Source organism: Centruroides vittatus, unplaced genomic scaffold (genome assembly GCF_030686945.1).
Source record: "Centruroides vittatus isolate TY-2023 unplaced genomic scaffold, ASM3068694v2 contig_506, whole genome shotgun sequence".
Taxonomy (NCBI): domain Eukaryota; kingdom Metazoa; phylum Arthropoda; class Arachnida; order Scorpiones; family Buthidae; genus Centruroides; species Centruroides vittatus.
This window is the reverse complement of record NW_027122293.1, coordinates 443,716-456,553: the sequence shown is the minus strand read 5'-3', so window position 1 is coordinate 456,553 and position 12,838 is coordinate 443,716. Positions and strand designations below refer to the sequence as shown.

General features: G+C 33.3%; 1 protein-coding gene across 1 annotated transcript in view; it reads right to left on the bottom strand.

Annotated features, from left to right (window-relative positions):
* The window catches only part of LOC136978345 (oxysterol-binding protein-related protein 6-like), a 94,427-nt gene that overhangs the window by 21,868 nt on the left and 59,721 nt on the right, over positions 1 to 12,838 (bottom strand). The window contains exons 16-17 of the mRNA XM_067274052.1: positions 7,347 to 7,522; positions 411 to 485 (exon numbers count right to left, since the gene is read on the bottom strand). Of these exons, the coding sequence (XP_067130153.1) occupies positions 411 to 485; positions 7,347 to 7,522 (251 nt within the window). The remainder of the gene's footprint in view (positions 1 to 410; positions 486 to 7,346; positions 7,523 to 12,838) is intronic.

The following is a 12,838-nucleotide window of genomic DNA, read 5'->3' as shown; positions in this document are numbered from 1 at the left end:
CGAATTGTACAAAACAATATTCTACATCGTTCTGGCTCAGTGCCAGTAAGAATGAAGTAACTGGACAATGTTAATTCTGACCAAAAGAAACAAATTTTCAAGTTTGAATGTCAGTTATGATATATTATTTTTTTTCTCATAAATTTCTCTAATAAAAATTATTGACAAATATCGTATTTAAAACTAAAGATATTAATAAATGTACGTGATTTTTTTTCATATCAATATATTGATAATTTGATCTTTGGTGAATTTTTAAATTAATATTGCCTGACTGGCCTTGACTGACCTATACTGACCTCAGCTGTTTTACAAAATAAACGTAAACAAGGGGACGGGGAATTTGTCAGGCAAAGGGTTAAACTATATACTAGAAATATAATAAAATTTTGTTTATTTAAAGAACTTACCATTCGTTCATAAGGATCAATTGTTTCTGATGCTTTATCTAATAACTCGCTATATTCCAACTCTTCACACAATCTCTAGTTTAAAAAAAAATAATGTATTAAATGATTTTATTTATACATGCTTACTGGAAAACTATAAAATTCAAACATTCTATAAAATGCCTAAAGTTAGTAGGCAAAATAATAAAAAATCTGTATATCCTTAATATTCTTTGCTTAAATAATGTATAGACAATCAGATTCAACTATGAAATGGACTGCACAACCACCAACTTCAACCACTGGTACAAAATAATCTTTCCTTTTTCTTCCTGGTTATATATATATATATATATATATGATATGTGTAGAGCATTTGCTTTCAAGGTTTGCAAAATAGTTGCAAAAATACAAATACCACAATACAAATGTTTTACACTGAGTTTTAGAAAAAGGCACGTTCTGCAAAAAAAAAAAAAAAAAATTGTTTTTCTCACAAATGAAAGTTATGAAGATCTAGCAAGAAAAGGGAATAAAATTAAAATCATGGAGAAGAGTATCTATCTCATCATTATTGCTTATAAACAACATCGCTAAACCCGATGTATTATAAGACTAGACACCAACCAAATGCTGAAACTCTAATTCATTTAGTAATTAGCCTTAAACAAGCCAGATAGAGTTTCGGCATTTGGTTGGTGTCTAGTCATTATTGCTTATTAAAGAAATAGTGTAATGATGATTTGGGAGAGACAGAAACAAATAAATCCAATAGAAGAAGGAAGCAGTGCAGTCAAATTCAATTTATCAAATAATGAGCCATTCAATATACATTTTGATAGTCATGATTCTATTGGTAATGATAGGCATGACAAGAAAATGAAGTTGTCAATCAGGTATACCAATATTACTCATCATGAAATAGAACTCTTCACACAGCTCTGTAAACTGTGTAGCAAGCTGAACCCCAAGTTAAAGAGTTGCAAGAAAGACCTAGTAGTAAAATCATTTGTGTTCCTCTAAATTCACTTCTCATTATCAAGTTGATCTGATAAATTTTCAAACTCTTCCTGATCATAAATTTATATTTATTTCCGTTTACCAAGATCACCTAACAAGATTTATGCTGTCGGGAGATGTCAAATCTAAGAGATGATGAAATATTTTAGTATTTTCTTAATACATTTATTTTTCTTGGAGCACCATGAACACCTCAATCAGGTACCAGAACAGAGTTTAGAAACATAATTATTTCCAGTTTGAAAAATTCAACTTAAAATTGCCATGGGAAATCCTAGTCAAAGTCAAGAAAGCATTAAAAGAACAAATAAAGATATTGAAAATATTGAGAAATGTTGTGATAATATCACAACACAAAGCAGGATAAAAAAAAAACCCTACTGGAGTGAAGGTACAGTATAAGAATCCAATCCAATTAATAAAGAACAGGGCCCATCACTTAGGTACCAAAAGATCTCCATATGAAATGCTTTTCAGTTGCAAAATGTAAGTTTGTTTGAGCACATCATCTTTACACACAGCAAAAAATTTTGAATAATATCATAAAAAAAACATTGCAAGATATTTTGGATTTCATTCAAGAAAGGATAATGAATATGGAGAGAAACTAAATGATGCATCAACAATGAAAGAACAAACTTACAGTTTGAGAGTACTGTCTACAGATTCACATTCGATCTAGTAGTCAAAAGAATAAGATTTCTTCTGTTGTGTCTACTTAAAATCAGCTTGTGAAGCCCATTAATTTCCAGATTGTGGTCATAACATTCACACCATTTGTGAGAATTCTACTGATGTGGATGAAAAGGAATTTGGTGCCCATGTTTATCTGTCTTCTTTGTTTTAAAATAAAAATACTTTCAGTTATCAATAAGACTCAGCAATAAATCTAAAATTGCAGTCAAAGAAATAAAAAAGCTCTTTGATAACTTATTCCCATCCAAAGAATAAAAGGCACACATGTAGTTCAAGGAAATGATACAGTAGACCAGTGTGCCGCAAACTTTTTGTGTTCAAGGTATACCTACCAAATCAAGAAATTTTAGGAGGTACACAAAAGAAAAAACCAATGTTTATTTAATATTTATTTATTATGAAAATCAGTACAATATTTAATGAGAAATGTGAGCCTGCTTAACTGAGCACAGGCGATCAAAATTTGGAACAATCGTTGATAAGGCTGCTCTCATCTCTTGGTCGATCATCCTCAGGCGTTCTCTTTTTCTTGATTTAATCATAGTGAGAGTTGAAAACCCCAACTCGCATAAGTAGGTCATGGCAAATGGTAAGAGAATTGCAATAGCATGCTTTGAAAGCAGTGGATACTCATTTTTTATATGCAGCCAAAAAATGTGCTAGCTCTGTTTCGAAAAATTTTAGTTTTAATGTCCGATCAGTTTTTAGCTCCATGAATTCTTCTTGCTCATTTATTGGTAGGTGTCCAATGGAAATGCTATCTGAAAATTAGTGATGTAACGAATATTCGGTTACTACCCGGTATTCAGCCTATTCGGCCGAATACCGAATATTTAAATCACTATTCGGCCGAATACCGAATACCTCAAAACAGGAGTAAGAAATAACAAAAACACAGTAAATTAATCATTTTGGTAACTTTTATTAATGCTGAAAATTAAATTATAATTATTAAAGTTAATAAGAAATAGCGTCTAACTCTAGTATTAAATTATTTCGTAATTAAATAATATTATAGCGTTTATCTAGCCCGATATCTTATGGCATTGATGGCGTGTAGGTTAGAATGTATCGGGCATTAATGTTATTGTTTAATTACGTTATATTCGTATTCGCGTATATTTTAATATTTTTTACGATGTTTTAAAATGATTTACGAAACGTTTTATTGAAACTTATCGTATTTAAAGAAAGAATTATTTATCTATTTCTAGAAGATGAGTAACTAATATATAATTTATTTTATATATAAAACAAAGAACGAGCATTTTTCATTATATGCAAGAGATAAGATTTGAAATCATGTTAATTTTAAAAATATTGACAAAAACGATAGCAACAAAATATCACAAAACGTCACAAATAGAAAACCCCCAATAATATATTTGAACTATTCCACATCTGGGAAGAAACTAGACCATATTATGTCACCACTAAAGTATATCCTTAAGGTACTACTCAGTCTACAAATACGTAGTAAAAACAAAATTTTAGTGCTTAATTAAAGAGTTAAAAAGATCGATTGCAAATAAAATAACTTATAAGTTATAACTTACATCTAAATACCAACAACTGCCGAATCGTATCGGGCTATTTACGGCTATTACATAAATTATAAACCAATTTGGCACTAGAGGTAGACAGTTAGGCTCCATCTAATATTAACTTTAATAATTATAATTTAATTAATTAATTAAATAATTTAGACCTACTGAAAGAAAAAATCGTAGTGACAGCGGGCAAATAGAGAGCAGGGTGCGCGATCCTTGTCATAATTTTTGCACGCCAATTTTTGTACCTGCGTTAATCAAGCCAAATAGTTTGGCCAAATATTCGGCCATTCGGCCACGCTCCTGGCCGAATATTTGGTATTCGGCCACTCTCCTAGCCGAATATTCGGTATTCGGCTGAGGTCGAATATACTATTTGTTACATCACTACTGAAAATGGATTTCGTACACAGCCCGTAAGTTGCAGGACACACTTAGGAAAATAAGAGTTCATTTTTTCTCCTAATAGCTCCAAGTGTTTCACCATCAAAGCCTGCACTTTTTTTCTGAATCGGCAGCCATGACATTTGGGAACATTTCATTACTACCATCGGTAGCATGGCTGATCCATAACACCAACTTAGTGCAAAAGCTTTCAATCTTGTCCGATAACGTTAAAATATTAGAATTCCTGCCTTGCAGTTTTTTGTCAAGCTCATTTAAATTGGAAAATATATCCGCCAGATATACAAGTTTTGCTACCCATTCTTCTCTTTTAAACAGAAAAGTAAAATCTGAACCCTAGGCCTCTAAAAATGTCTGGGTCTCATTTTTTAGCTCATAAATTCAAGAAAGCACTTTTCCGCGAGAAAGCCATTGTACTTCTGTATGAAACAGAAGTAACTGATGATCTGCTCCCATTTCCTGACACACTGCATTAAACAGACGAGAGTTCAGCGGTTGCGACTTGATGTAATTGACAATTTTGACGACTTCTTGTAGGACAGACAATTCATCAGGCAGAGACTTTGCCATCAGTGCTTCCCTGTGTAAAAAGCAATGTACATTTTTAATATTAGGGTTTTTTCAAAAGCCCTGGTTATAAATCCCCTAATTTTTCCCGTCATAGCTGCTGTTCTGTCCATGCACATGCTTATGCAGTTGTGCCATTCCAAATTATACTCACTGAAGTATTGGTCTGTTACTTTGAATATTTCTTCTGCAGTGGTATAACCAGGTAGTGGCAGACAAAATAAAAAGTCCTCTTTCATTTCATATCCGTCAGTGTACCTCGCATTTGATATGAGATGTGCGTGACCACTGATATCAGTAGCCTCGTCGACTTGTAGCGCAAAAACTCCACCAAGCCTTAATTTTTCAATTAACGTTGATTGAATGTCGCTAGAAATATCATTAATTTGACATGAGATCGTATCTGCTGACGCAGGTATTTTTTCAATTTCCTTAGCGGCTTCTTGGCTAATCATAATCTTGACAACTTCTTTGCAGACAGGTAAAATTAAAGTTTCAGCGAGAGAATGAGGCTTCTTGGATTTAACAAGCATATTAGCGATCACGTGGCTTGCTTTCTGCGCTTTGTCTGATGTTTTGAAAGACGAACTCATAAGAGTTACCTGTTCTTTAGACTAGTCTTTCAAACATTGAAAAAAGGCTTTGTCTTTTTGAACCACTGATGGGTGTTTAGTAGTTAAATGTTGTAAAAGTTTACTGGGCACCATCGAATTATTACCCAAAGTTTCTCCATTTTGGGATTGTGCATGATTCGTCTCCGCAATATATAAAGCTATAACGTACATAGCTCTCATCATATTTTCGATTAACAAGCTTAGGTTTTTCTTCATTGACTCTGCTTCTTGGGAATCATTAGTTTCACTTGACAAACTTGCGGTAGGTTTAAGGAATTTATATACACACATATATATTTACCATTATATACACATACATGTATTAGCGTCTATTTATTTGTAATAAAAAATGTCAATTACATCCGCGACGACATATTCACAAACTAGCGGCTAGTTACCGGCGAAAAGCGATTTGTTTCAGTTTACAAAAGCGCGTGACAACAATGACTAAGCGGGGTGCAGCGTTACAATATCACACTGAACACGTATGCGTGCGGCGCGCAGGTGGACTGTCTCGCTCCTCATGCAACAAAGCGCTTCGCTTGCATAATTCTCAGCTATGTGTAGGTGCATTAACTTCACAAAACTTGACATTTTCCTGTGGCACACTAACTATTGACCACGGTACACCAGTGTGCTGTGGCACACACTTTGCGGAACACTGCAGTAGACCCCCTATAACACGGTAGATACATTCCGTGTTATATGAATTTGTGTTGTACGAGTCACTTACATACATGAGCAAATCACAGCCCGGCACATGTGCAGTTTAGGGGCAACAGCTGTTTGAAAAGTTTTCTTCCATAAAATTAACCAATTCTAAAGTAATTTGACTCAACATTTCCAAATCACATATAATTTTTTGGGAATAATCCATATAAACTATGCTATAAACAAAAAATTGTAGGATTATTTACCGAGTGCGCACCGTTCGACAACGCTATTGATTAAGCTGGTTTTCGTCGTGGAGCGGCTCATCGAACGGCAGACACGCGTTTCCTGATCAGCAAATTTTTTGCAGAAAAATAACTTAACTTTGGAGACATCATTAATAAAAATATAATTTTTATGGCGTCGAATAATAAACGTTTTTTAGTAGGTCCGCTGCTTGTTTAAACTCAACGGTTTGTAAAATATCTGCTATTGGTCCAGATTCAACCAATCCTGTCGTGACACAAGTTGGCGATGACGTTTTACTGTGTTATACGAATACAATTGCAATTTTTTCGCCATGTTATACGAATCCGTGTTATATGAACCCGTGTTATAGGGGGTCTACTGTATTTATTCATCATATTAGATAAATATTCAATATGCATTGTTTATCTGAAAATGATTTCCAATGATTTCTAATTAATACTTCATTTCTTATGAAATACTTTACTATCCATATTGTATTATTTCCAAACTGTTTTACCAATATAATTTGTTCAGTTTTACAAAAAATAATTAAAAATTTCTCTGTATATGTTATTGTTAATTTATATAAAGATTGGAGAGATTCTTCTTTCTTCTGTGAAATCAAAGAAACTAAAATGTTATACAATAATTAATTCAAAGATATAAACAAATAATGCTTTTATCTTTTGAAAGACAGTTTTATTTATATTGAAATATGATATTGCTTTAGCTTTATTCTGACTGTCACTCAGATTATTTAGGAGTAATGTAGAAGATCAAACACAGATTCAAGCATGTGAGAGTTTGACAATTCTTTTATTTTTTGAAGATCTAACCAAAAGAGTTAGTCCATTTCCTATAAACAAATTGGATCTAGACTAAAAAATATATATCTCAATCATTATTTCTAATTCCATAAAAATTGGTGTGCTGGCTCAAAACATCACATGTAATAACGACAAATCACTATTTGAATATAAAATTTTTAAAAATTTAATCAGTATAAATAGAATTTAGTCATAAGGCATGCATAAAAAAAAAAATAGAAATGAAAATGCAAAATATTTAAAATGAAAGTTCTATTAATTAAAAGGTACAGAAACAATAACATAAATGATTGAAAACAAAAATATAATTCTCAATCACATTTGTTATTTAAGATTATTTCAGTTAAAACATAAAATTTTTTTCTTTATGAAACTTACTTGTAAAACATTTATTGGTTCATTGAGTGTAACTGGCATGCTAACTTTTGAAAGGTCTTTTCCAATGTTTTTGCATAATAAATTCCATAAACTAAAATCACCCAAATCTGGTTTAGGAGCAGGAAGTTTTGATCTTCTCCCTGTATTTCTTGTTGGAGAAGAAACTAAATCTGAAACTTAACAAATGAAATTTTAAAAGTTTTAATTTCTAGTTTAAGATTAAAAATAATGATTTATTATATATTAATATTCTAATTTAATTGAATTTTGAAGCAAAAAAATTTAAAATTTTGAATATAGTTCCACATCTATTTAAGTAAAGTAAATCCAATTAGTTACTTCACAGACAAAAAAAATTTAAATTCAAGAGTACTCAGGGAGCATCTATATATTCAGATATATAGATGCTCCTGATTTATATAAGAATTCTATTCTACAAACTTGTTTATAAGTCAAGTTTTATGTTAATCAGAATTTTCTTCTTAATAATACATTTGAAATAGTTTCATGTCAAAGTAAATTACACTAGTAACACTTTTAGAATTGAAGACTTAAAGACTTAAGAATTGAATGAATTTCCAAGTATTGAGCTCAAAAAACAATCAAAAAATGTAAAAACAATGACAACACAATGTGGCAGATCGTCCAAGTGTCGCATGGCCATAACTTAACAAACAAACAGATAACACAGTGCTGGCAATTTACTTTGCTGCATCTGCAAATTTTATTTTTAGATAAAATATAAAATGATTTATAAACTTTGCAAAATAATTTCAATTGTGAATATATATATATAATCATGTCCAGAATATTGTGACCTTTTATCTCCCATACCATTTACATCATCACTACATATATATAAATATAACTTTTAAGTGTTACAATAAATAATATTTATATATATGTTACCGGCCAAACCCGATTTCAGGCCAAACTGATTTAGAATTATTATTCAAGTATATTAATGGTTAAAATAAAATTAAAAGGCAATCAATTAGATGAACAATATTTATTTAAACATAGTCTACTTAATTATAAAAAATGGGATTAATGTTACCCTAGGAATCGAAGGTGGCGGCTCGTCTCTAATTCCAGCAATCAGAAGACAGGGAACAGTGGGGACTCACATTCTAACCTAACCTATTCTAATAAATTACCATAATTATTAGAAACCAAAGTATTAGAATAGGTTAGGTTAGGTTAGAACGTGTGTCCCCACTGTTCCGTCTTCTGATCGCTGGAATCGGAGACGAGGTGCCATCTTCGATACCTAGGGTAACATTAACCAAAAACGGTATTGATTAGAAATGACACAACACTTGTACAAAACTATAAAATAAAAATAAGCTAATCAGTACTTATCAGTTTGTATTTTTTTTATTAAGCCATGCACTTTTAAAGGTAATTAACTTTCGAAAATATTTTCAAAAATTCAAACGAAATAATAAAAATAACTTTTAGAGTCAAACTAAGATTAAAAATAAACTTATTTGTGCTTCTTAGAGTAACATATAAAATATTTAATCTTTTATTTATTTTTATAGGGTGTACTGTGGTGGCATTTCAAATTACACAAAATCATTTTTTTTTTACACTGGCACCTGTTTATAGTACATAAATCAGTTCGACCTGAAATCAGGTTATATATTGATAATGTATATGTTCATAATGTAACCAAACCTATATGAAATATAACATAAATTAATACTTTTTTCCTGTTTCCTGCTCCCTTTTTTAAACAATCAGTTCAAAACACAAATTATTATTATTATTATTTTATTGTTATGTTGGGTTAAGTGAGATATACTCGGTTAACACTGGTGGCTGTGTACTATGCCGGACCAAAGTCAAGGCATAGTATCCAAAACAGAAATTAAAGAAGTGTATCAGTGTGTGTGTCTGTATTCAGGAATTTTCTCACAATATGACATGTATTCAATATAGTGGCCTTCTGTAGTGTGATGTATGTGTTTCTATTCAATTGTAATGTGCCCAGGCTTTTGTGTAGTGTGTGTGGATATGACACCTGTAGAAGAGAGAACAACAGGTACAATAAGCACCCTATCCATCCTCCACAGATGCCTTATTTCCTGGGCGAGTTCTGTGTACTTGCTAATTTTTTCAGTGCATGCATTTTGTATATTGTGAGTGTTTGGAATGGATATGTCTATAATGTATGTGATTTTATTGTGTTTGTCAATGAGTGTGATGTCTGGTCTGTTGTGGTAAATTGTTTTATCTGTGATTATGACTCTGTCGTAGTACATTTTGTGCGTGTTGTTTTCCAATACTGTCTGTGGAATGTATTTGTAATATGGTTCGTGGATGTCTACTAATTTGTGTTTCCTTGCAAGCTCTTGGTGTATTATATTTGCTACTTGATTATGTCTGTGTAAATAATCTGTTTGTGCCAAGAGCTTGCAACCAGAGGTGATGTGTTGTATAGTTTCTGGCATGATGTGACATTTTCTGCATGTGTCATTTGTGAGTGTTGCATCTTTGAGTATGTGTTTTCTGTAGTTTTTAGTATTTATGACCTGATCCTGTATGGCAATCATGAATCCTTCCGTCTCCCCAAAGAGGCATCCCCGAGCTAACCAGCTGTTTGATGCAGTTCTGTCAACAAAATCATGGGCCAGATCATAAGGATGCCTGCCATGGAGTGCCTTTCGAGCCCACGATTGCTTAATGGTGTCTATGCTTTTTATATGTTGTGTTGTGTCCATATGATGTGAGTGTAAGTTTAATGGTGTGTTATTTGAGTCTGCTAGAGTTACTGCTTTATGTAATTGTGATGTTTCTTGTTTTTTGTAGAAAAACTCTCGCAGTGACTGTATTTGTTTGTAGTGAAGGTTAACTATGTCAATCAGGCCACGTCCGCCATCTTTACGTGGAAGGGTTAATCTTTCTGTGGCAGATTTAGGATGATGTTGTTTATGCTTAGTAAGTGTTGTTCTTGTTTTCCTTTGGAGTTGCTCAAGATCTGTGCGAGTCCAATGTATAACTCCAAAAGAATATGTGAGTACTGGGATGACATATGTGTTTATTGCTTTAACTGTGTGTTTTGCATTTAACTGTGTTCTGAGAATAGCATTTAACCTACTTTGGTATTCTTTAATTAATCTTTGCTTTATTTGTGCATGTTCTGTTAGTTTGGCCTGTTGGAATCCTAAATACTTGTAGAACTCGCCCTCTTCCATGGATTCAATAACGTCTCCATTTCCAAGTGCAAAATCTTCTTTCTTCAGGATTCCTTTTTCTATGTGAAGTGTTTTGCATTTATCTAGGCCAAATTCCATTTGTATGTCCTTGGTGTATGAATGTGTGATTTGTAGGAGTTGATGAAGTTGTTTTTGTGTGGATGCATAAAGTTTTATGTCATCCATGTACATGAGATGTGACAGTGTATACTGTGTTGTTTTTTCATGCCTGATATTGTAGCCATATTGTGTGTTGTTTAACATGTTGGATAATGGATTCAAGGCTAGGCAGAACCAGAGAGGACTCAAGGAATCTCCTTGAAAAATTCCTCGCCTAATAAAGATTTGGTTTGCTTGTATGGAAGTGTTATGAACCCTGAGATGTAGTGTTGTTCTCCAGTGCTGCATGGTGTTTTGAAAGAATGTAATGCGTGATGGATGTATTTTGTACATGTGTAGAATATGTAGCAGCCAACTGTGTGGAACACTGTCGAATGCTTTTCTGTAGTCTATATATGCCATGTGTATGTTTCTGTGTTGTTTGTGTGCTTGCCGTAGAATGACTGAATCTATGAGTAACTGTTCTTTGCATCCCCTGTGGTTTCTACGACAACCTTTTTGTTGTTCCGTTAGAATGTCGTGTTCTTCAACATGTTTGTATATTTTGTTTGCAATACAGGATGTCAATAATTTGTAGAGTGTTGGAAGACATGTAATTGGTCTGTATTGTGTGGGGTCTGTGGTATTGTTGTTTTTAGGTTTCATGTAGGTGATGCCCTGAGTAAGAAAATTTGGCATGTCTTGTGGATTGATGATGATGTGTGTTAGTGTTTAGCTAGTTCCTGGTGCAGTGATGTAAACTTTTTGTACCAGAAATTGTGAATGTTGTCTACACCAGGTGTCTTCCAGTTGTGTGTTCTGTTAACAGTGTATTGGAAATCATGTATGTTTATTTCAACACAGGGCATAGTTGGTATGTTGTGTAAGTTTTTGTTCTCTTCCTCGATCCAGCCTGCTTCAGCATTGTGCGTGACAGCACTGGACCAAAGAGAAGACCAATATGTTGTGAGTTCTTCTTCTGTTGGTGTGCCACTGTGCTGTGTATCAGTGTTTGCTTTGTTATTAATTTGTCTGTAAAAGAGTTTTTCATTGTTTGTAAATAATTTATTTTGTTGTTTTCGTAGTGTACATGTTTTGTATCGTTTGAGTCTACGTGCTTTGGCAGCAAGTTTTTGTTTTAGTGTATCAATGTATTCTGTAATGTGTGTGTTGTGACGTTCATGTTTTGTGTGTGTTTTTATTTTCTTGAAAATGTTTTTGAGCTGTTTCCTTAATTTGGGTGTTACGTTGTTTTTAGTGTATTGTGTCAGCCTGCCTAATTGCTGTCTAATGTCATTTATTTGTGTTTCTATTCTTCTCTGCCAGGCAGGCTTGTGATAGAATTGTGTTTTCTGTGTATTTGTCTGTGATTGTACTTTCAGTCCATGTTGTGTCACTACTGTGACTGCCCCAGCATAAACTAATGTATGAATGTCTGAGAGTGTAGAAATTGAATGAATGTAGTGTGGTAGTAAGTGAGTGTTTACATAATTTAGTGTTTTTCCTACTTCCTTCGACGTGTTGATTTTTGGTATTCGTGGTCTTTGTGTGGGATCTGTGCCTGTATATTTAGTGAGTGTTTCCTGAAATATAAGTGAGAGCGTATTAACTAAATCCATGTCTATGTTATCAGTAATGGATGAGGAAGTGTCTGTAGTATCATTAGTGGTAATTGTTGTATGTGTGTTATTATCAATGCTTGTTGCTGGATTATCCTGACAGGTTACATGATCTTCATTAATGTTAGATGTTTCTGTCTGTTGATGTATTTGATCAGCAACCTGTTGTTTGATAAGTTCAAGTGTTGTTTGTGGAATAAGGTTGTTGTGTATAATTGTTCTTTTTTGATCAACAACCCTTTGTTCGGTGACAGTGAGGTGAGAATACTGTTGTGTGAATCTATGGTATAGTTGTTGTCTGTATGCTGTCATGTTTGTTTCGAGTTTTGTGATCGTGTAGTAAGTACGGATGATAAACTCGTTCATTTCTACGTCCATTTCATCCGTTGGCGTGGTTTTCCAGCCTTTGTGGTCTGCGGATGCATTGCCACAGAAACACCAAGGCTGGGTTGGTTCCTCACATCTGTTGAGGGCATTGCAGTAGCCATGCTTGGGCCGGTGCTGCTTTCACCACCGGTAACCAAGGGAGACTGTGGCCTATTTTTCGAACGTGAGCCTCTGCCTAACTCATGAA